Source organism: Sesamum indicum, linkage group LG11 (genome assembly GCF_026168435.1).
Source record: "Sesamum indicum cultivar Baizhima isolate 11 linkage group LG11, ASM2616843v1, whole genome shotgun sequence".
Taxonomy (NCBI): Eukaryota; Viridiplantae; Streptophyta; class Magnoliopsida; order Lamiales; family Pedaliaceae; genus Sesamum; species Sesamum indicum.
Window position 1 is genome coordinate 11005791 of NC_142667.1, and position 23752 is coordinate 11029542.

Sequence of the window (23752 nt, forward strand, 5' to 3'; positions counted from 1 at the left end):
AGCAGCTAAATTACATATTGCGCCCTGAAAATAATTCATATTGATACTTTCCATCTCGAGAAAGAAAAATATAGTTTCTATTTTGAAAATATATTTCTCCTGATATGTTGCATTTAGGCACTTTTCAAGATTAAAGATGGCAATCGAGACCCGACTCATCACGAAATTCTTGAAAGTTTGATCCAACGGGTTGACCCCATGAACTTGATACACTCAATTTAAAAATTTTAAAATATTAAAAGATATACCTTTTTTAAAAAAATAATACTAACTAGCATAACTTTATAATTATAAGACAATAGTATTATGGAAAGGTCATATGTGCATATTTTGTGATTTTAAAATATTAAATGTTATAAAATTTACTCATATATACATTAAAACATTTATAACCTTTTCTATATCACTATTTAATTTATTTATTATATGTAAGTATAATAATATATACTTGATATAAGTATATATAAAATACATAAATAAAATTAAAAAAAAAACAAATTTAAGTTAGGTACGGATCTGAAACATCAACACTCGATAACGCAAACGGAACAGGCCTGAATCTAACCCAGATCATCCATTGCCGCCCCCATGTAAAGGAAAATTCTTGTCCGGATCCAACTTGGTCTGTAATTGAATTGATTCGGGAGAACCAAATCCGGGCAAGAATTTTTCTTAAGCTAGGAAAATTTTTACTCGAACTCAGCTCGGTTAAATTTGAACCAATCACATGGAAAGTGCAATACACTTGCCATGTGAGTGGTGTACGATTTGGATAAAGTCATAAATCACAGAGCAAATGTGATTTATTTGATTCAATCGAATAAAAGTATTTATTGGAGGGAGACATAAAAGTATCCAAAAACAAAAAATATAAAAAATGATTTTCCCGCCTAAAATAGTTTTCAAACACGTTTTCAACTTGAACCTCAAATTTGTGTCCGTCAATTTAAGCTGGTCCTGCTGTTGTTGCTTTCTCCAAACTCCAACGTAATTCGGACAAACAATAAGCCAATAAGCTGCAGTTTCTCTAAAATATTAAGACCTTCATTCTCCAAATGGGCACACTTTAAAACCTGTAAAGCAAAATTGCTAGCTTAATTGTAGAGTTAAGAGTTGATTCAACAAAATTTACTAACATGATCATGAAATTGTAATGAGATACTCTATTGTTACATAATTAACATGTTAATATTTCATGAAAATATCGAACAAATAGAGCGCACGAGTTGGTACATGACCGTGTTGAGTATATGTATAAATCTCGTACCTCTTACAACTAGCTAGCTAATTAGATAACCAGAGATTGTTTAGAGAATACGTTGGTTAAGCAAGAAAATTCATATTCAAATCAGATTTGGTTGAACCAAATTAATCACTGAATAATTATGATACGTTTGTCATGTGATTGATCATTTTTTCTAAACTATACATCAATTACACTGTAAAGTACAGTAAATGTATTGTACTTGTCATATAATATATAAACTGTTGTGATGCCAGGAATGATGGGACCGATGCTTAAATAGATGGGAAATTAGCACAGCAAAACTGGCTACATGGACGTCCACATGAAGTAGATAACATAAGACTAAGTAGGAGAAAATTTTTTATGCATTTAACTTCTAAATAATCCCCTTTGTGGTGGCATCTGATTTTTTGGGATCAATGATCAGTAATGATATGAGTGTATCACATTTATTTAAGAAAAAATATAAATAATCACTCTACTAAGCCAAAATATCTCTATGGTAATCTTGCACTTAAGCTGACTTAAACATCGAAAGGTCTTTACAGGAGACCATTCAAACTAGCCTGACGTGTTTTTCTCTTCTTAGGGACCACCAAATATCTGGAATGATCATATTGATTGGAGAGTTCAATTCCTTGGGAGATTGCATATTTGACCCGAATCAGGTAACAATTGCAAGCTTGATATGATGATTGAAAGGGATTATTTCACTTTTCATACCCAAAGTATACCCATTTTTTAGTTGTAGTACTCTAAGTTTTCAAGTCAAAGTTTTTTAGTTTCTCCGCTTGAATACCCTCCATAAATTTACTGTTAAAACAAACTTAAATTAGGTGGGAATTTGTCTATCTAATGGCATGTTTGGTTTTCATTTTATTCAACACACAAAAAAAATTCTATTTTGATTTATTTCGATTTTAATTTCATTACTAAGGACAATAATTTAAAAGGAATACATATTTAATTCAATTTCTATCAAAAAATACCAATTTTACTGGGAAAAAAATACTTTTTTTTTTCTTTTTGCTTGGCCACAACACAAATATTGTCATACTTATTTATCAAGGGTTTCTAATATAAATTTTCATACTTTTTTCTAATTATTTTAACAAATATTTTTTTTTGGCCTTTTTTGTGACTAGTGAAATGGAAAGTTTTAATAAATTTATAGATAAATTTCTCTCAGTCAAAAACAATAATTGAAATGTACTCTTTATTTTGTGCACAAATAAAGGTATAGTATATGAAATATGATATGCAATTTTTATTTGACTCAAAAGTACATTGACACCCTTTGGATAGTTTATTTGATTTTTTTCTGTTTATTTTTCACAAATAATGTTAGTAGTGATTGAACATAAGACTCTGTTAGTAATCTTGAATTATTACTAGGCAGTTATCTCTATCATTACTCCGCATTTTCCATAATGATTTGAATTGGGAGGAAATGTTTGAATTAGCATTTCCATAACGATTTGAATTAGTATTTTTTTTTTATATAGAAATTGGGTAAAAAATATTTTTTTATATATTGTTATCATCAATTATAAAATTGAAATCAAAATATAATTTTTTTTTTGTGTATTGAATAAAATGACAGCCAAACATGCCCTTATATATAGACAAAATCCCACTTAATTTTCCGCTCAAAATAAACGGCCAACCTAACGGAGTGTACTTAGGTAGATAAAACTTAAAAACTTTGGGTAACAAGTCTGATGTTTTGGAGTCCTGGGACACTAAAATTAAAAAAGGAGTATACTTTGAGTACGAAAAATAAAATTATCCCATCAAGACCTCATGGAGAGATTTTAACCTCCTGCTTGGCTCAGAGACTTTACTGTCATTCATCCTTTGATCATTCCTGTAATCTTGCATCATCACATAATATATTTATGGCTACTCTCTCTACTGTTCAAGAATCTAACCATTACTTGCAGGCTAAAGGAAAGATAGAATGGGAAAATGCCATGAAAGAGGAGCTTGCACCCTTGGATAAAAATGACACTTGGGAAGGAAAAAAGGCCATTGGAAGCAAGTGGATATTCAAACTGAAGTTGAAACCAGAGGGTATAGTGGATAGATACAAGACTCGCTTGGTTGCAAAAGGCTACAACCAAGTGGAAGGCGAGGATTATATTGAACGATTTTTTCCTGTTGCTAAAGCAGTCACCGTTCGTATATTGCTGGTTGTTGTTTCCAATTGTGCGCGGCCTATTCACCAGGTAGACATAAATAATGTGTTTCTTCATCGATTTCTACAAGAGGACATATCTATGTTGCCCCCAGATGGTGCACCCATTCAGTCGGGCAAGGTATGCAAATTAAAATGATCCTTATATAGGCTCAAGCAAGCTTCTCGACAGTGGAATCAGGAGGTTACTTCTAAGCTCCTTGCTTGTGTTTTTTCTCAGTCGCATCATGAGCACTGCTTATTCATTAAGCACTCTGCAGCTGGTATTCTTATCTTGTTGGTTTATGTTGACAATGTATTACTCACTGGTCTTTGAAAAGCTGAAACTGCTGAAGTTAAACGCTTCAATCTTGGTCCTTCCAAGTATTTCCTTGGATTGCAGATAATCTGCTGTGATGCAGGTACTTCTATCACCCAACATAAATATGTTCATCATATTATTCAAGACGTTGTCTCAGTACTCCCCTGCCTTTGGGTGTGAAGTTATCTGCTCATAACACTGATCCTTGTCCTTATTGACGCTTGGTGGGTCGTCTACTTTACCTAAGCTTTACCGGCCGGACATGTCTTTTGGTGCCCAGATCTGATATGAGAAAATTTCTATACAATACAACATAATTTCTGTTGCATTTCTTCTTTCTATGGCGTCTATATGTGAATTCAACAATCTTTTCTTGGTTTGTACGTCGGCTGTTATGGGTGCGTCCACCGTAGAAATGGAGTTTTCTCCAATTCCCAACTTATTTTCTTAACCATCCTGATGTTTGTTGGTGGTGAGGCTTTTACCTCCATGCTTGGAAGACTTCTGATGAGGCCGGCCAAGATTCAGCATACACGCACAACCCATAATCAGAAAACTATTCTCACAGCTTACATTCCAGTGTTGATTATTATATTGAGCTTGCAGTTGTTACTGATCACCCCAGAGATCAAGAATCCGAGAAATCAGATGTCGATTGAAGAAGAATAAACTTAGATGTATCAAAATTTTGGGGTACGTAGTGATATGTTCTTGTAGTCCATATAGTAAGTTTTGCTATGGTATCCATCTATTTGATCCTGGTTCCAAGCGTGAGAGAAGTGCTTCAGCGCAGAGGCCTTGCCATCAACGTGGTTTTCACACTAAGTGCAGCCTCTACATTCACAAACTGCGGTTTCAGGCAGACCAATGAAAACATAATGGTTTTTAAGAAGAATTCAGGCCTCCAGCTGATTCTAATCCGGCAGGTCCTAATGAGGAACACATCGTATCCTATGTGTCTACGTTCAATCAGAAGGTAAACGATGAAGAACTAGAGGGGGTAGGGATATGGACACCTGCTCTCTGGAGTGCACTCTCCAATCATGGCTTTCCGGTTTATAGTTGCGCACACGGTAAGAAATTTAATATTTAACCATAATTAATAATAATTATTTACATCAATTTTAATTTATGACCAATACAACAGTAACCAACAGTAAATTTTCTTCTAGCAGCAGTTGATAATGTTCTATTTGGTGGAGTGGAATTGTGAAGTCGCTGTTGGACTAAGTGGTTCCAGGCATGCTGGAGAGACTGTTTGATCTTTTAGCAATCTCTCCAGCCATGTTTGTGCTGTTTGTCCTCATGATGTGATGAACTGCTAATCACATTCTGTTTTCAGATTGTGCTACATGTGAAACCAATAATTCTATAACTTACTTTTATTTAAATGAGTAGAATTAATTTTTCAAAAAATTAGCCAAAAAGTGACATCATATAAATCCGGCCAATTTTGAAAATTCCAACCTATTTTTATCATAAAAATAGAAAAGGTGAAGGACCATTTTATAATTCTAGCAAATTATAGGACTAAAGTGTTTAATAACTCTAGTTACAAGATTAAATAGCAGGCAAAAATCAAAATTTCTATTCGCTATATATACATATATACGTGTTTATTGAATTGATCAAAATACCTTTTTGTGTTATAAATTAAAATTTTATATATTTTTTTAGAATTTTTAAAATATTTTTATGAACAAATATTCCATATGAAATATTTATTTTACCCATCCTATTTTTTTTTTGACATTTTTTCAGAAGTCCGTTTTGTTTTTTAAAATATTTCGGCAAAGGTAAAATAATAATGTCTACTTCACGGTCTGGGGACTACATAATTATTTTTTATTTGAGGAAGATATTTATAATCTTTTGAACAATAAGAAGATATTTGTATTTATATCAAACCTAATGAGAGAAGTAACTATACATGCGTTGGATAATTATATATACTAACCACAGAGAAACTTATTAAGTGAAGCCAAAATATTAGCTAAAATTAAAATCATGGGAAATGTCTTGATCATAACTAAAAATCAGGTGAATATTGATTAATCATGGTAAAAATTTAAATTTTTATATTAATTTTATTTGACCGTGATTAATAATATTGATTTATCATTATTTTTATACTGTGGCCATTTATAATTTAAAAAAAAATATTTTTTTTGTAGTGTACCGTCAAACTTAAACAATCCGTTCGATGACTTCGTAATATATTAACAAATTTTACTCTTAAAATCTTCATTAGAAACCAATTCGAAGGACAAAATTACTATTTATAGCTTTTTTCAATGTGTGATATATACAATTTATAGTGTATTTGTTAATAAAATACAAAGATCAATCAAATACATAAACAATTCCAAACTACAAAATACATTTATAAAAGCCAATATTACAAATATAAATATTAAATATATACCCATATTTTTTTAATACAATCCATAACTTTTAAATCAAAGAATATTAATAATATTTGTCAGCCAATAATTATGAGGTGGACCATTGCCAAATATGGACATTGACTAATGCATCCATCTCCCGCTCAAGAAACGCCACCAAAACTGTGGGCGGATTTCGGGTCCAATTCAGATCGTATTACTATTTCTCCTGTCGTTATACAGAACATTTGGATATTTATCTCACTTTATTTGAATTATTATAATTTATTTATCGTTATTATAAGTCATATTAATGTATTGATTGAATTGAAATATTGTTCAATTGATTTTTTATTAGTTATAAATATATATATATAAAACTATTATCCTTGCCGGATGTATCACCCAATTATTATACTGATTTTTAATAATAAATGATTAATTTCGTGTCCAAGCAATTAACTTTGAATATATTAAGATAGTCATAATGAATTTTGTTTTCCTATGATTTGACTGAATTATTTAAATTAAAACTTATTATTCAATTGACTAATCACGATAGTGTTCGATATTAATTTGATGCAGCATTTACAACTATATATGTAAATAGCTAAACCTAAATCGAATAATTGAAATACATTACAAGAAATATAACCATTAATCATGAACAATTGCCATAGTTCATAATAAATAGTCGTAATAAATAGTCACGATTGTTGACTATGACTTATGCGAGATTGGCTAAAATATTCCTCAATTTTTTTCCATGGCTCTTAGTATATTTAAATTTAGGTGATTATCATTGAAATGAAATTATATATTTAGTTTATATAAAATGCTACTGTACTTAAATTTTATTCAAATTTTAAGTGATTTACAGCTGAAAAAGCTTATATTCAATATTTTTATATTAGCTTCATCAATAAAAACATATGTAAATTTAAATTTGTTATATATATATATATATGTCTAAAAGTAGACATCATATGTTGTTGGAACTTTATTGCGTGTGTGTGTGGTGGGGAGGAGGTTTCTTCTTTTCAATTTTACCCATCTTATTTATTTATTATTTTCTTGAAATTCAGAACACGTGCATTTTACATGATACTTCATCTTAAAATAATATATATCCTCGGCCAATATTTTCTCTATCAGACAATTGATTACTTAACGATCATATACTTTGCACGTAGTCAATCCATCCAAATTTTAACGGTGAGATCAAAATCTCAGTAAACATTTAAGATATCGTCAAAAAAAAAATTGCTATTTGGAAAAAGTATGACACTATTTCTATAAGTCCCCAAAGTATAAAACCAATAATGCAATTAATTCTACATTTGAAGTAAAGATATGCCAATATAATTAACAAGATCAGCATAAATTAGGGCATGCTTTAATTAATCAAATGAGAAAGGCATTTGTTAGGTTAGGATGTATAATTTGCTTTCAATTTTGGATTAAAATGCAATTTACTCATATAATATGTGAAATGAATAAATACCCCTTTGTGAAAAAAGAATTAGTAAATTATTTTCCTGTATTTCAAAAAATGAAGCAAATTACTCCCCTATTTATGGTTTAGATAGAAAATAATTTGTTTTATTTTACTATTTTATTTTTCACAGAGAATTTGTTGTTCATTTCTTATATCACAATGGGTTAAATTACATTTTTCCCTTTCCATCTTTCCATTATTAAATTCCAAGTGGATATTTAAACAATATGGTGCTCTCATTCACATAATAATATGTTTAGTTAGTATGGAAGAAGATGCATTATTAAAGCAGACAGCCAACCTCAGCTTCTCCAACTTGTAATTATTATTATTTTTTTTAATGATAGAGACAAAATAATTATTTTGCTATATTTCATATGTTGCCACATACTTGCTCTTATTATTGTGTTCCCAACCACTTCTTAACAGTATTTTACTAGAATTTTGCTATGTTGTAGTAGTAAAACTACAATGTCACAAAAGTAATATCCATCGTAATAAAACACTATTTATAGATTTACGTGGTCAACAACTTCGCCTACTGTCACGAGATTTGTTGTTCTTTCACTCCATTCTTTTTTAACTATAATATGAGATGAAATTTGAGTTTAATAACCAATATAAAATAAATGAAAAACTCTAATATTCAAAATTTTCAGATGGGTCGGGCTTTATAATACAACATTAGTTAACCCCAATATATAATACCCTAATTCCAAATGAAGGAGAGTTGAAAATGGTCTTAAAAGAAAGTGAAATGGGCATATAAGGATGAGACATTACAATTGTACCAAGAATTGTAGTCAAAGTTAAAAATGGGGAAAAGTGAAATTTTTAATAAATTGAGGGGCGCAAATTAAAATACTACTATTTGTTACATACAATTTTGGCTTCAACTTTGAATTGAGCACGCTGAGGGAGGGTGAGAGAGAGTCTTCAGGCACGCAATCTAAGAGCGGAAGGTTCGCCCAAAATCTCGAATGCTCTTACTTGTAAGTTTCTTCATCTTGTTTCGCCTATGGTTTTTGTTATTTTTTCAATTGTTGCGGAATATGTTTATGAAATATTCTTGTAGACTGATTATTTTCTTGTGCGGGGGCGATAAAGCCTATGGATTAATTTTGAGAATTTTCTCTGTATGAGTTTCTACTCATTTTTGTGAAGCCAAATCCCACCAACATCGTTTTTTCTCTATTATTATTCTGTTGTTTTTTAGTTCTACTCAGATACTTGCAAATTCAAATAAAAAATCGATCGCAATTAGTAGATTATGGATTTTTTGGACTCTTGGTGGTCTTTTAATTCTGGGTTTTTCGATTATAGATGTGATTCTGGAGAGATTTAGTTTGTGTGTGGATTTGTAATTGTGGGATAATTCTGTGTTAATTGTGTAGCCTGCGAGGAGATAATGTTGTCAAGAGCAGATAGCAGAAAGAAGGCTGGTGGGGTTTCAGGAAATGGGAAGTTTTTAAGCGACCTTGAAACCATAAGTAAAGCCTTTTATGTGGACAATACAGTGGCTAGGCTTGCTAGTTCTACGGCTAGTAGTCGATCAAAGTCTGTTGTAAAGTCCCATTTGCCCGAGCCCAAGGTGAAGCCAAAGGATCAGAAGAACAATACTAAAGACTCATTTGACAAAGATAAGAAGTCATCCATTTGGAGCTGGAAGGGTCTGAAGTCCTTGACCCATATCCGAAACCGTAGATTCAATTGTTGCTTCTCACTCCTGGTGCAGTCTATTGAGGGTTTACCAGCTTTCTTTGATGATGTTTGTCTTGTTGTGCACTGGAAAAGGCGGGATGGTGAGCAGATGACACGTCCAATTAGGGTTTCTCAAGGAGTTGCTGAGTTTGAGGAACAGTTGACTCATTCTTGTTCTGTATATGGTAGTAGGAGCGGTCCCCACCATTCGGTGAAGTATGAGGCCAAGCATTTCTTGTTGTTTGTTTCTGTTTATGATGCCCCTGAGCTCGACTTGGGGAAGCATCGGATAGATTTGACTAGATTGCTTCCTCTGACATTGGAGGAACTAGAGGAGCAGAAGAGCTCTGGTAAGTGGACGACTAGTTTCAAGTTGTCTGGCAAAGCAAGAGGTGCAACAATGAATGTCAGTTTTGGATATGAGGTTGTCACTGAGAATAGTAGCACTGAGCTCTCTCGCAACAGAACTGTTCCTGAGATCCTAAGCTCTCTGCAGAATAGTGCAAGGACTGCAAAAATCATGGGGCCTTCTGATCAAATAGATGAGCTAAGCATTCATCGAGCAGCAAGTCTTCCTGCAAGGTCGTCTGCCCCAAACCAGTCTGCTGGAGATATAAAGGATCTTCATGAGGTTTTACCAATTTCAAGATCAGAACTCCGTGATTCAGTGAATATACTCTACCAGAAATTGGATGAACAGGCGTCTAGTAGTTCAGTTAAAAATAAATTAGAGGCTGATGCTTTATCTTCACCCACCAACCCTCATAATAAATTAGAGAACGATGCTTTATCTTCAGCCACCGACCCTCCTAAAGCAGATCTATTTACACTCCCTGATGCTGATGAAAAAATTTGTGGACCTGAATGTGAGATGACTGAGTTTTCTGACCCTCATAAAGCAGATTTATTTACACTCCCCGATGCTGATGAACAAATTTGTGGACCTGAATGTGAGGTGACTGAATTTTCTGTCGTAGACGAGGGGATAGAAGAGTTAACTAAAGAACATCTGGAAACAGAAGATGAATCGTCGAAGATTGCTCAAGGTTCTGGCATTGCAATTGAGGTAGCCCTTGATGAGGAAGCCCCAGCTCATACTTCAGCTGGAGAAGGTGTACCTCAGAATGATGAGCAATCACCTAGCAATGGTAAAGAGAAAGAAAATGACATGTTCTCCAAAGAATCACTAATGAAAGAATTAGAGGTGGCATTAAGTTGTACTTCAGATCTGGTGAATGAAGGATTAGATTCTCAAGAGGATGGGACTGATGCTTTAGACCTAGAAAATTACTTGGAGGTTGATTCTGGTCACAGAGATAGTAGAAAGGGAAAATTACTTAGCTTGGATGATGTTGCTGACTCAGTGGCTAATGATTTCTTAGAGATGCTGGGGATAGAGCATAGTCCATTTGGTTTGAGTTCCGAAAGTGAGCCTGAGTCTCCAAGAGAGCGCCTTCTCAGGCAATTCGAGAAGGATGTTCTTTCCAATGGAGGTTTACTCAACTTTGATATTTACAATGATCCAGTGGAACTTGCTAGCGACAGTCCAATAGGATCTGTCTGGGAACCCATCTCTGAGGAATTCCATCATTCATCAATGTTTGAAGGTGTCGGGGAGAGGTCTAAGATAGAGACTGATGCATTCAGGACTAAGACAAGGGCCTCGAGGATGGAGGATTTGGAAACCGAAGCTTTAATGCACGAGTGGGGCTTAAATGAAAAGGCATTTCTTAATTCTCCACCTAGTAGTTCAGGTGGATTTGGCAGCCCAATTGACCTACCTCCTGAGGATCCTCAGCAGCTACCTCCAATTGCAGAAGGTTTAGGTCCCTTTGTGCAGACTAAGGATGGAGGATTTCTGCGCTCAATGAATCCTGCACTTTTCAAGAATGCCAAAAGTGGAGGGAGCTTAATCATGCAAGTTTCGAATCCTGTGGTAGTTCCTGCAGAAATGGGCTCTAGTGTAATGGACATACTTCAGGGTCTGGCCTCTGTTGGAATTGAGAAGCTCTCCATGCAGGCTAATAGATTGATGCCATTGGAAGATGTAACTGGGAAGACAGTCCAACAAATAGCATGGGAAGGTGCCCAGAGTTTGGAGGGACCTGAGAGGTCTGTTGTTACTATTTGAACATTGCCAGAGACGCTTGCCTTTTTCCTGTATCCATGTTTCCATAAAAAGTTGTAATTCGTTTATTGTTATATTAACACGTCTGTTCCTCTTTCAGGCAAGATCCATTGCATCAGGAATCTGAAATCAGGCAAAATTTTCCAAGTGAGCAAAAAAGTGTAAAGGACATACGCACTGCCCCGAGGTCAAATAAGTTCGACTCGAGTTCTCTTAGCAGTGACACAGAATATGTATCTTTAGAAGATCTTGCCCCTCTGGCCATGGATAAAATTGAAGCTCTTTCAATTGAGGGTTTGAGAATACAATCTGGTATGTCAGATGAGGATGCGCCATCAAATATTAGCACTCAATCTATTGGTGAATTTTCAGCCCTGAAGGGAAAGACAGCTGATGTTGTTGGGCCCATAGGTCTCGATGGCACTTGTGGGTTGCAACTGATGGATATTAAAGATAATGGTGAAGAAGTTGATGGACTGATGGGTCTGTCTCTGACACTTGATGAATGGATGAAACTAGATTCTGGTGAAATTGCTGATGACGATCTCGTTAGTGAACGAACCTCTAGAATACTGGCAGCTCATCATGCTACTTCATTAGACCAGTTTCGAGGAAGATCAAAGGGGGAGAAGAGACGAAGCAGGAGTAGAAAGTATGGCTTGTTAGGTAATAATTTCACTGTTGCTTTGATGGTACAGCTCCGTGACCCTCTGCGGAACTATGAGCCAGTTGGTGCCCCAATGCTTGCCCTGATTCAAGTAGAGAGAGTGTTTATCCCGCCAAAACCTAAGATCTACGGCACAGTTTCTCTGTTAAGGAACTCGAATGAGGATGAAGTGGTGCCCAAGTGCTCCAAAAAGGAGAATATTATTGAGAAGTCAAAAGAAGATGAGATTCATGAAGAAGAGCTGATTCCCCAATATAAAATAACTGAGGTTCGTGTTGCTGGTCCAAAGACAGAGCCAGAGCCAGGTAAAAAAAAGTTGTGGGGTTCTACAAATCAGCAGCAGTCTGGCTCGCGTTGGTTGCTTGCGAATGGAATGGGAAAGAAGAATAAGCATCCTCTGATGAAATCAAAAGCTGTTGCAAAAACTTCCGATCATTCTGCTGCACCAATGACTACAACAGTACAGCCTAGAAATACATTGTGGAGCATCTCTAATCGTGGTAAGAACAGAGGCTAAAAAGAAGGGACTTGGGTACTTGAGGAATCCAAATTTATTTTCCCTAAAGAAACTATGAGATTACACCAGGTTGGCAAAAGGCTGAAGTATGTGTTGAATGATACGGTTTTAGATAATGATTAGCTTGATTGTATTTCAAACGCCCCTTTATGTGGCAGAACTGCATAGGTCTTGGAAATGGGAGTTAGGACATAAGAGGGTAGTGACCTGAAGAAGTCATTTTTATCTCTGTAAAGTATGTTGAATTAATATATGGATGTGACAAGATAGACAATATAGCTTCGTTATTGATGTTTCATTTGTAAATTAATGACTTTGTTGCAATCTTTTGGGTTGGCAATATTTGATGCCCCTTGCACCAGTTTTCCTACCTTTTCCTGTTGTAATGAAGAATACAGTGGCACCGTCACTCTTTCTGTTCTGCTATCAGAAATAATAAAGCTGAACCAGTGTTCGGCTTCGAAAGCACTTTCAACTTGTAACTTCAAAAAGATGCTTTTAGGGGTGTGAGATGTGAGTTTCTGTTCAGAAACTGATAAAGCGAAAAGCTAGAAATATGTGAGCACTATGAGCATAGTTTGTCGCCTAAACAGGAAAACTGTCTATAGATGCTTCACTGGTTGCATAGTTGAGTGTGGGATGTGAACTTGATGCGCCTGGGAGAGTATATCCAAGTATATGAAAGCTACACGATATAAGACAAGCACGAGAATATTATGGTTTAAAAAAAACCATGAGTTTTGCAGTTCATTAATCAGAATTGACGTGTATTTCAGTCCTGCTACTGCAGTCTGAGTGATTCAGCATGTATATTGTTACATATAATTCACCTTGGTAAGTTTATAATTAGAGTTTCTTCATCAAGTTAGACAAGTTATTGGTTTATGCAGCAAAAGAAGCACTATATTAATTGCATACTACATTCTTAACACGAAAATGCTTACTAATTTCAGTTATGAGCGTGCATGGCTACAGCAATCTGATGACTATGCATCTCATCCTAGTTTCTTGACTTATAATGAAATTAGCATTTTTGCTTTGTCTAATTTGAATCCCACACATTATTTTAGGACTTCCAAATAAAGAAGCCATAACATAGATATTCCCCTGTTCATCTAGATAGGTAATACAATTGTGTATTTGTTGTTAATATCCTTCCAGCAAGTATGATCGGATTTCTAAACCAACCAGAAATTTAGGATTGTGGGAGTGTTTGTGAAAAATTCTGCTTCCAGAGAAGTGATATTTGTAGAACAAGTTGGAAACTATAGCAGAATCAAACTTGAGTAATGTTTGTAAAGAAAAATTAAAAGCTGATAGAAAACATGTGGCAATAGCTTTTCAAATCCCTCTATTTTTTTATACTTTCTTAGAATCCATAAAGTCAAGCGGATAACGTTTCCTACGAAACAACACCCTTGAGCGTCAACCATGTCAAGACCGATATTTCCATGACTTCACTCAAGACGCCCCTCACATCATCTGGTGACATGCCACGAAGGGTAACAAAGTACGTCACGACTTGAGCACTTATTGCGATCCACATTATCACCGTATGAAGCCACATCCATTGCCTTTGTTTCAGAGGCTACCGGCTAACAAGCAATCGTGTTGAAAATCATGAATATGCCATAAGCTCGCTGGGATCCTCGCATGCCATCATTGACTAGATTGCTTAGCGGCTGCCCATTCACGTCTGCCGTGTAATCTTCCTGCCAAACTCCACCAGCCAGCGTTAGTCCAGCCCGAAAGGCCACCTCTGCAATCGAAGATGCCACCACCATCAATGCACTACGTTTCCTACTTGGCCAGTCAGCTGCAGGCTTGTGCATTAGTTTTTCAACTCCGTGGCTTACCATCTGACTGAAGCCAGCTAGGCTTAGATCCTATTGAAATATGAGTATCATTCTGATCCAGAGTTCCTAAGCCTATTGTAGCATTCAGAGCTCATTGCCCCGACTCGGTACCGCTCTTGCGGCTGCACCGGAAGAGTGCTTTACCTCTAGATGTTCAGTCAATTGTTGTACCTCAACGCATCTTAAGGAGAATGTGTTAATTTTTTAATTATTTTCTGAAAATGGGTTCCTTTTTTAGGATAAAATTTAGTTTGATAGCTGCATTTTGTTGTTAATGTTAGTAATTACTAATGACATAATTTCTACTCGAATTTTATGATTAATATCATTTTGGTACTTAAATTATTTTTTTTGTTTTATTTTTTCTATTATTTTTTAAATAATGAACATTTTTTACTCGTATGTTTTAAAATGTAAAGAATAAATATACTTAAAGAAAAATTTGTATAAATATCAATTGACATATTTTATCTTTATTATAGCCATTTTATTTTTATTTTATTTTTTCATATGTGGTTATCAAGATTATTATATTTTTATTATTTCTTGGTATTTTTTACTATGTTTATTTGTAATATCTATAAAAAAAATAATTATTACATAAATTATATAATAGAAAAGGAAGTTCACTCAAGGAATATGTTTGAAGTAGTAATTGTTTTCTAATTAATATAATAAATATATGATATAAGGATTTTTATTGGTCGTCAAAAGTATTTATTTGCATTTAATTTAATTGAGATACTAAAATTTTATTGCAAAAAATTAAATTTAGATTCAAGAGACTAAATTTTATATTATAAATTTTTAAAAATTAAAATTAAAATCTATTTTTTTTTTCAATGTTGCAATATGTCTAGGATTTTAGTTTTAATATAAATAATTACTAAATAATGAGTTATCTAAAAAATAATATGTGTTAATTATATTTAGACCCCTTCTAAAAATATAAAATTATATTTTTCTCTAAAAAAAATTTAAAATTACATTTATACTGAAAATTCACCTTTTACACTTTACATCATTCCATTAAAGTTTGGATGAAAAATATTAATGTTATTAAAAAAATACACAATTTTTCAAATTTACCCTCACTCAACATTCCCCAATAATATTTTTATCCTTGTAAGGGATAAATAATAATATATAAAGTCACAAAGGTATAATTATAATAAAATATCGTCCCAAATTATAGTAATTGAACAGAGAGTAGCCTATGAATGAAAAAACTAGTCATCTTTCGATATTATATATGAATGAGGTTAATATTGTTATTGCATATAATTTTAAAAAATATTTTATTCAAGTACTTCATCCAATGCTCTAAGAAATGTATGCAACAGTATTCAATTCAACCCACACATAAGGAGTAAAAAAGATACAAAAAGGTGGCTAATATTTCATTCATAAACGGCTATTGTTTATAAAATGACTATAATTCAAAAATAATATTTTATTTACAATTACACTCTTTAACTTTATATATATTGCACTTAACCTCTTATAAATATAAAAAATATATATATAAAAATATTAAACGAGCGGTAGAATTAAAAATATATGTATTTTTTTTTTTTTACTTTAGTATTTTCCGTCCAAATTCTAACGACAAAAAACAAAGTGTAAATGAAAAATTTTCAAAGATAATATAAGTATAATTTTAAAATTTTTTTAAAAAAAAAGTGTAATTTCATAATTTTAGAGGGGAATTTAAATGTAATTTAACCTACATATATTTATAAATAAAGTTGGTGCATATTAACAAGAATCCAAAAGCACGAGGAACCCTATAAATGGTATAATGCAAGCGGGAGGACGGCAGCATAAGAGGAATAAACGTGCCCAGCAACTGCTGCAAACAGCAACATTACACACGACAGACAGACGGCAGCTATGAGGCAATCAACGAATATGAGGTGAACAGCAACCACTTAAATCATAAATGTTATGATGGAAAGACACAGATCTTCCTTACAAGAGTGTATTCTCTACAAAAGACAGTAAAAGCAAGTTAACTATCCAGTTAAACAAGACCAGCAAACATTGTGCTCAAGGAAGATCCGACACAAAGGAACTAGGACCACCTAGATCGTTAGCGGCAGCCATGAAGATACAATTACAAGAGAAGTAACCGAAGCAGCTAAAGAACTACTCATCAAGGCCGTGCTCTCTTGTTACTACATGAAGGACATTTGTACTGCTTGATGTGCTCGGCCCTGGCAGGAGTGATCTTCACACACTTCCCATGGAACCATCTCTCACATATGTCACAGCAAATCCAAAATTCATCAGTGCCATAGTTCTCTCCACATGCTCCACACAAGGTGTCACCATGCTCCTCCTCCTCTTCGTCTTCTAATGCCTCATCCTCATCCTTTGGCTGGGCATTGGGCAATGTTCCCTAAGATGCAGAAAATACCAAGTATCACATGTAAATGATTTGATTGTATAAAGTTGGACATAACATTTATGGAGTGAAACCGATCACTTATTCAGACAAGACAAGTTGTAGTTATGGAATTCAGGTCATGAGATGAACTTCAACATAAAAAGCTAATTGCTGCCATAAAGAGAAAACAATGGTATATGAGTGGTTGCTGTGAGACGTAAGTACAAAGGTCTATAACTTTAATGCAGAAGCAATGTGCTAGCCTGCACGGAAGAAAAGTCATGATCATGTTAAGGTATTTCCAAATAGGAAAGCCCCTCATCAAAAGCACCATTTACTTAGTTGATTACTAACATAATACAGATCTTTACAAAATTTCACCATATTCATGTTTCTACTTAAGAAGACAACCACATACTATGCACAAGTATGTAACAGCAAAACTTTGTAATCCTGCCTCAGAAAAATGGAGACCAGATATAAACATAAAAAACAAAGTCTGGACATACGATTTTCAGAGCATGAATAAGGCATAGTAATATACAAATCCAACAAAACATGAAATGACTTCAGGAATCCTTCATTAACCAGATAGTTAAGGAATTCTCTTCACAAGGACATAATCCTCCAATTAAGTATAAAAAAGTTGGTGATTTGGACTCAACTTCAAAAGAATATGAACTCAAACTTGCAAGTTTTACATGGTATTACAATTGTTCCTCCCAGAATTCTTGACCTCAAATGGAATGAGTGATGTAAGAAAATGTGTATGTCCCTCATAAATTATCCATGTCATTTGAAAGACCAGCAGGAAGGACAAAAGTTAGTGGAAACAAATTCAATCTGCTGATTTTTCACAAAAACATAAGAATCAGATGGGCTATTATAGTTATGTGCCAGAAGATACATTAAATTGCAGAGAAGAGAAAGATCTGTTTACTATCCTGTACACCAAGCTTAGCTTATACTCAGGCCACATTTAGACTCGTAATAATTAGGTACAGCAACCAAATACAATAATTTATGAACTTATATTGACATACAGGTAATTCCATTTCTTCACAGGTTATAACAGAGAGTGTATCCTTTTACCATTTTTGAGTTTGATTTGGACTTGCTGCCACTATGGTTTGTCACAGATGATTTATCCTTCAGTTGCTTCTTTGCAGCTCCAGTCACAACTTCAAAAATTGTAGGAAGATCATTTATCATATTGAATAGGCGTTTCCTGCATCCAAATAACGAGACAAATGAAGCTCAAACCAAAGTGGAGATGCTGGAAAAAGGCTTCATCTACTCACAATATACATTTTAAATCCAGCAAAGGCAATCACTGAAAGTTACCATGAGAAATGAAACCTTACAGAAGATAGTGTATGTTAACTTTATACAACTCAAACCTCGGTAGATGTTTAAAAGTTAAAACATATCTTATAAATCCTTGTTTAAAGGATGACACCTCATAAGATAATACAGCAACACACTACATATGGACTCCTAGCAGCCCTCGTCGTGTTGAATGACTAAGAAAGTAAGTTCAGGTCACACAAGCAATTGCCCTAACGCTCTTATCGGAAAAGACAAAAAGAACAGGGAAAACAAACAATAATTTGCCCAAATATATCCTTAAGTGAGAGGGTAGGAAACAGATTGGGGGAAAGTAAGGAAAGAGAAATGCAAGATGGAATGCAAATAAATGTTCAACTTATTCCGATACAGAAATAACAACTCGTAAGCAGTATCGGCAACACATGACTAAAACTCAATTTAGTTAAGATCAGCCGTCTCTCCGGAATAAAGTAAAGAATTTCCTCTCCTAATAGTTAGCCCTACAAAACGACAAAAGCAAAAAAAAAATCCATAATTTCAGGAAACAAAAGGGAAAACAAACAAAAATTATTGGCATTAATAAAAGATCTTAACTTACAAACAAACGTACCTATCAGCTTTATCAAACCCAAATCTAGCACCAAAGTAGAAAGCAACAGAAAGTAGCCATGCATCACTATGGACAGCGACAAGAGCCAACCAGTCTTTTTCTTGCATCCCATCTCTGGCAAAGTTTATACCTAAAGCAGGCTCCGGAAGCTCAGGAGGCACCTCCTCAGCAGGCAAATTAACTTCCCACTGCTCACTCGGAAATCCATAAAGGCATAGATTTTCCTTCTCTGTGACAATTCAATGTTTAGGTACCATTCAGGGTATAACTTTCACATAGAAGCACCATTTATTAACTGATGATTACAACAACTACGGAAGATATACTTTCTAAACAAGCATCTTACCAGACACTGGTTAATTCAAGAGGACAGACCTTGTGTTACTACAACTAGAAAAGAAAGAGGACAGACCACCAAACTGGCTCCCAAAAATGCACTCAAATAATAATTAATACACAGCCACGTGTATCAATAATACAACTTCTAATAACGCTATAAAAACATGTATTGTTTAATGATTTTACCCCCAATTTTTAAACTTGTTTGGTCCACATACAACTTATTGTCTAGATTTAACCTCCATTAAAGCTCCACATTTGTAAAGTTAACTGAAGCCGTTAGCTGTTTCAACTGAAACGTAATAGATCTGGATAAACTTGCTTCCTCTGCTTTCTAGAAATTAAACTTTCACATCTTCATGTGCAACCAAAAAGACACCAATTAAGGGAAATATATAACTAAAAGAGATGTTGACCCCGTGCAGCCACTCAAAAACTAACACAAAAGGAAGTGCAATGGAAGCTTCCATGTCTTATATATTGGCACTCCAAACAATTCCATAAAGCACTAACTAGCAGTGAAGCATAGCCCAGATACCATAAAACTTTATATCCAGACACAATCAAGAGAGCGGAGAGAAATGAGGTAGCAAACCCCATATAATTACCAAGTCTGAAACACCCATTCCAGAGGAATAATGTGTGAAAAGCTTATCCAGCCAACTAACTCTAAACATGTGATAGACAAACCAGAGGTTAAAAGAACTAGTCAAAAATTCATCCACCAAGTAACATGATCTAATTGCAACGACGAACCGCCTATAAAAAATTCAACAAAAATTGAGTCCAATAACCATTGAGATAATTAAGTACACCAAATAACACTTCAGAACGCGACAGAATTGTAGGCAGAGAAGTAAAAAAGGGAACCCTAAGACTCACCAGGATCGCACCGTTGAAAAAACTCTTCAACGTCTGAAAAAAGGCAAAAGAATGGACAAAACCCAGAATTTAGTAAAAAAACTAAATGCACTAAAGTCCGAACAAACAGAAACCCTAAAAGCTCGAAAAGCAAACAAAAGAGAAAAGCTAGAGACGCTTTAAACTCCAGTAAAAGATCAAACCATAGAAAAACGAGCAAATTCGAACATAAAAACGCATTGGAAAACAAAAGGGAAAAAAATATACCGGTGGTGAGAGCTCTAATCAAACCATTACGCCTGCCCTTGAAATCTCTGAAAACCTCTTCCACCGTGCGAGGATTACTCTGCGCTCCTCCACCGTCCATGGTTCCTCCGTAAACACTCACACACAAATACGCTGCAGTACGTGTGATTGTTGCAGTAATGGTTTCAAAATAAAATCAGGAGTGGGGGGAGAGGGGCGGAAGGAGTGAAATAGGAGGGCATGATTGGAAATTTATGGATTTCGTGGGGTCCTTTTGGGGACCGCTGGACGTAATTGTTTGGGAGGGGATATGGATTTTGGGTGAATTTCAATATTGCCCCAAATTAAATGTTTTTCTTTTTTTTTTTTTTCACGAGCTATCTCCAAATTTACTGAGTTCGAAATTAATTTGCACTTGCAGTGTTCGTAACTGTCGATAGACCTAAGGAAATTTTGCAATAAAATACAAGTTTTTTTCTTAAATAAATCGACCCTACACATGTGAATGCAATAAAATGTTATATTCTTGCGTGAGCCCTTCGACTTAAAATTAAATATTTCACCTTTAGTTATAAAATAATACTAAACAGATACATTAGGTGTGATCCGAGCCGAGGTAATGGGTGACCTCAAGGCCAAATGTCGATAACATGTACATGTGTTCTTCAAGCATCCTCAATCTAAACTTGATAATAGATTGACCTACAAAATAATTAATTTTGTTGGGGTAACCCCAACTAAACACTCTGAAACTTAAGTTAAGATAGGCAAACAAAATAATCGAGGTCGTGAGGTGAGATCTCAATATAATTAACGCATACTTGATAAATGAGGACATCCCTTATTTATAGAAGTCGTTTGTACGGACTTGTACAGGGCTATGTGTCGGCATTCTGTACCTTAGATGGATGATGCATTAACCACTATGATTTTGAGTATTCGGATTGGCAAATCGAGTCAAGTCCGGTCCGTATAAAAAACACATGGGTCCCATCCTTTTTCTATAAATTTCACTTTTTTTAGGGGTAACGTTATTATTGTTTTTTTATTTAGTATCTAAATTTTTTTACGAGAAATCTTGTATTTGAATTTGAGTGTGTGAATATTTTAGGTGTGTTCATAAATAAAAGATTTAAAAGAAAAAAAAATATCCTCCCTTGTTTCGTATTGTCTTAGAAATATGCGCCCTTTTATCTTTTTAATTTATTCATTACAAATGCATTCTTATAAAACAGGTTTATATTTAGATACAAAGGGCAGTTTTGTTATTTAAATATGTTGACAGGCATTTCTTGAGCGCAATTTTGTCTTTTTACATTTTTCCAACTAAGCTTGTGAAGTTTTACAAACCTCAACAGGCATTGATGTAATTTCTAACTTAAAAGGGTTTTTTTTTTTAATTATAATAAATCTTGATAAATTTAAATATGATTTATTCTATTATAAAATTACAAGTTATTGTTTCTCCAAAAAAGCTTTCAGAATTATACTTGCATCCTTTCTGATAAATTTTTATTTGCAATATACTTTTTTTGTCGGGTTTGGACGAAAAATAATTATATTAATCAATATAAACTTTTAATTTCACCCTTCACGGGCAATGTATGGTTTAATTATAATAAAGAATATCATAGTAATATTTTTATACTTATTAGGGTCAATGTAATATATATAAAGTTAAAAAAGCATAATTACTATAAAATATTATTCCCAAACTATTTTCCTGAAAACTAGATATATATTGTCAATAATTTATATGAAATATTGAATGGGACGTAAAATTAAAAGTTTATATAACTTTTCTGCTAGCATCAATATTTTTTGTTTAAATTCTAACAAAAAGAGTACAATTGTAAACGGATCGGGATGCAAGTTTAATTGTAATTTTTTTTTTTTTTGACAAAAAGTACAATTTCACAAATTTAAATAGGATTTTAAGTTCAATGAACCCAATCTTTTAAGGTCCCGTTTACTTTGGGTATTCGTCTAAATGGATGACAGGATTAACCTTAATTAAATAAATGATAAAAAAGACTCGGGATAAGCCGTTTACTTATTTGCATAATTGCCTCCAATAACCCAAAATTGGTGAGATGAGTTATTGAGGCAAAAACGTGATTTTAGTCGAGCTTGATACCGGGCCACCATTCATCAAAATAAACAAGTAAAACCTTAGTAAACATAGCCTAAGACCATGGTTTGCATAATTTCTTTAGCGGGGCTTGACTCTTTACTATTTCGGTTATTCAACCTTATAAATCCAAGTAAACGTAACCTAAGACCAAGTATTTGTATAATTTTTTCTTTATAATATTAAAATAAATAAGCCTAGAAATCTCATCCCAGTCTCCATCAAACTTGTATATTTTTTAAATTTTGAGCCGGCGAAGAATTTACAATCATTTTTTATGCATGAGATCTAAGCAGAAATGATGTGATTGATAATCACCACCTTCTGCTCAAATTCCCTCATCATGCCAACCTTTTGCTATACGCCTGGAGATGTGCTTACTTTCATCTTTCTCATTCAGTGAATTTCCAGGTCCACTCCCCATGCGACCACCTTTCGCCCGGAAGGCGGTGCAGTAACTTCTGCCGGAGCAATCCAGTTCAATGATGTCAAGTCATCTGCAACGGAAAGATGCCTCATTGGGACTTCAAACAGATTTGGATGCATGAAACAGTTCATGCAATGCCAATGAACTTGCTTTCTTTCTAGACATCTTCATTACCAGCGCCGGAGACTTCCCTCAAACCTACACCATCTCTATAGAATTTGACTCCTCTCCGAATCCTGTTCTACTGCGGTTATTTTCTCAAATAATATTAACTGTGTTATTATTTTTTAATTGAATAATTTTCCTGTAACTTGTCCTATGTGACCGTTTTAATTTCTATGTACTAGCTGTCATGCATACTCAACGAGTGTTCGAAATTAAAGAAAAAAAAAAGAAAGAAAAAAAATGAAAAGCAGTATCTATATATTTGTGAAAAACATATTGAGCATAATCCTTTCTTATCAAAATAAAATCAAGAAACAAGTTTATATTAATGGTCTAGACATACTCAATATATATGCATAATTAGAAGTTTTATTATACTTTTATCTAATTAAATAAAAAATTGATCAAACTTGAAAAAGATAACATTAGTTATGCATGATTATTTTTTTAATTTTTTAGCTTAAAAAAATTAAAAAAAACTATTTTAAATTAGACCAACTATGAAATGGCAATAATAGTGCTTTGTTTATTCATTATTATAGATAATAATTATTATTATTTAATAAACTAATTTTCACTTGTAATGATTCTTTACTGTAAGAATTTGAAGAGATCAAGATTTACATATAATTTTACATGATCTCAATGGCAAAAGTCCAAGGCGAAATACATCTCTATATATGAAGAATTTGAGATAAATCTTGGGAGTTACAAATTGCCAGGCAAGGAACAAGGAACAAGGAACATACAAATTTAAACA

General features: G+C 33.8%; 2 protein-coding genes across 2 annotated transcripts; one reads left to right on the forward strand and one right to left on the reverse strand.

The window, feature by feature from the left end:
• Positions 1-8464: 8464 nt before the first annotated feature.
• Positions 8465-12963, forward strand: LOC105173649 (protein PLASTID MOVEMENT IMPAIRED 1-RELATED 1). The gene is given in 4 exon segments (XM_011095476.3): positions 8465-8618; positions 9021-11439; positions 11556-12635; positions 12637-12963. Coding segments are annotated over 3 exon segments (3546 nt in total). The 5' UTR covers positions 8465-8618; positions 9021-9034; the 3' UTR covers positions 12698-12963.
• Positions 12964-16407: 3444 nt separating this feature from the next.
• On the reverse strand, positions 16408-20502 carry LOC105173651 (PHD finger protein ALFIN-LIKE 5). Its single transcript, XM_011095477.3, has 5 exons — positions 20291-20502; positions 20045-20077; positions 18824-19052; positions 17977-18112; positions 16408-16896 (listed from the first exon to the last, which is right to left on the reverse strand). Exons 1-5 carry the CDS (start codon positions 20388-20390, stop codon positions 16651-16653), a joined length of 744 nt encoding a protein of 247 aa, XP_011093779.1. The 5' UTR covers positions 20391-20502; the 3' UTR covers positions 16408-16650.
• Positions 20503-23752: the final 3250 nt, after the last annotated feature.

What these genes read in the sequence shown, in the direction of transcription:
- LOC105173651 (XM_011095477.3), bottom strand. Translation starts at nt 20,390, where the DNA reads ATGGACGGTGGAGGAGCGCAGAGTAATCCTCGCACGGTGGAAGAGGTT. An exon ending in GATTAGAGCTCTCACCACCG is followed by an intron (nt 20,078 to 20,290) that starts GTATATTTTTTT and finishes GCCTTTTTTCAG; the next exon opens with ACGTTGAAGAGTTTTTTCAA. An exon ending in GGGTTTGATAAAGCTGATAG is followed by an intron (nt 18,113 to 18,823) that starts GTACGTTTGTTT and finishes ATTTGGATGCAG; the next exon opens with GAAACGCCTATTCAATATGA.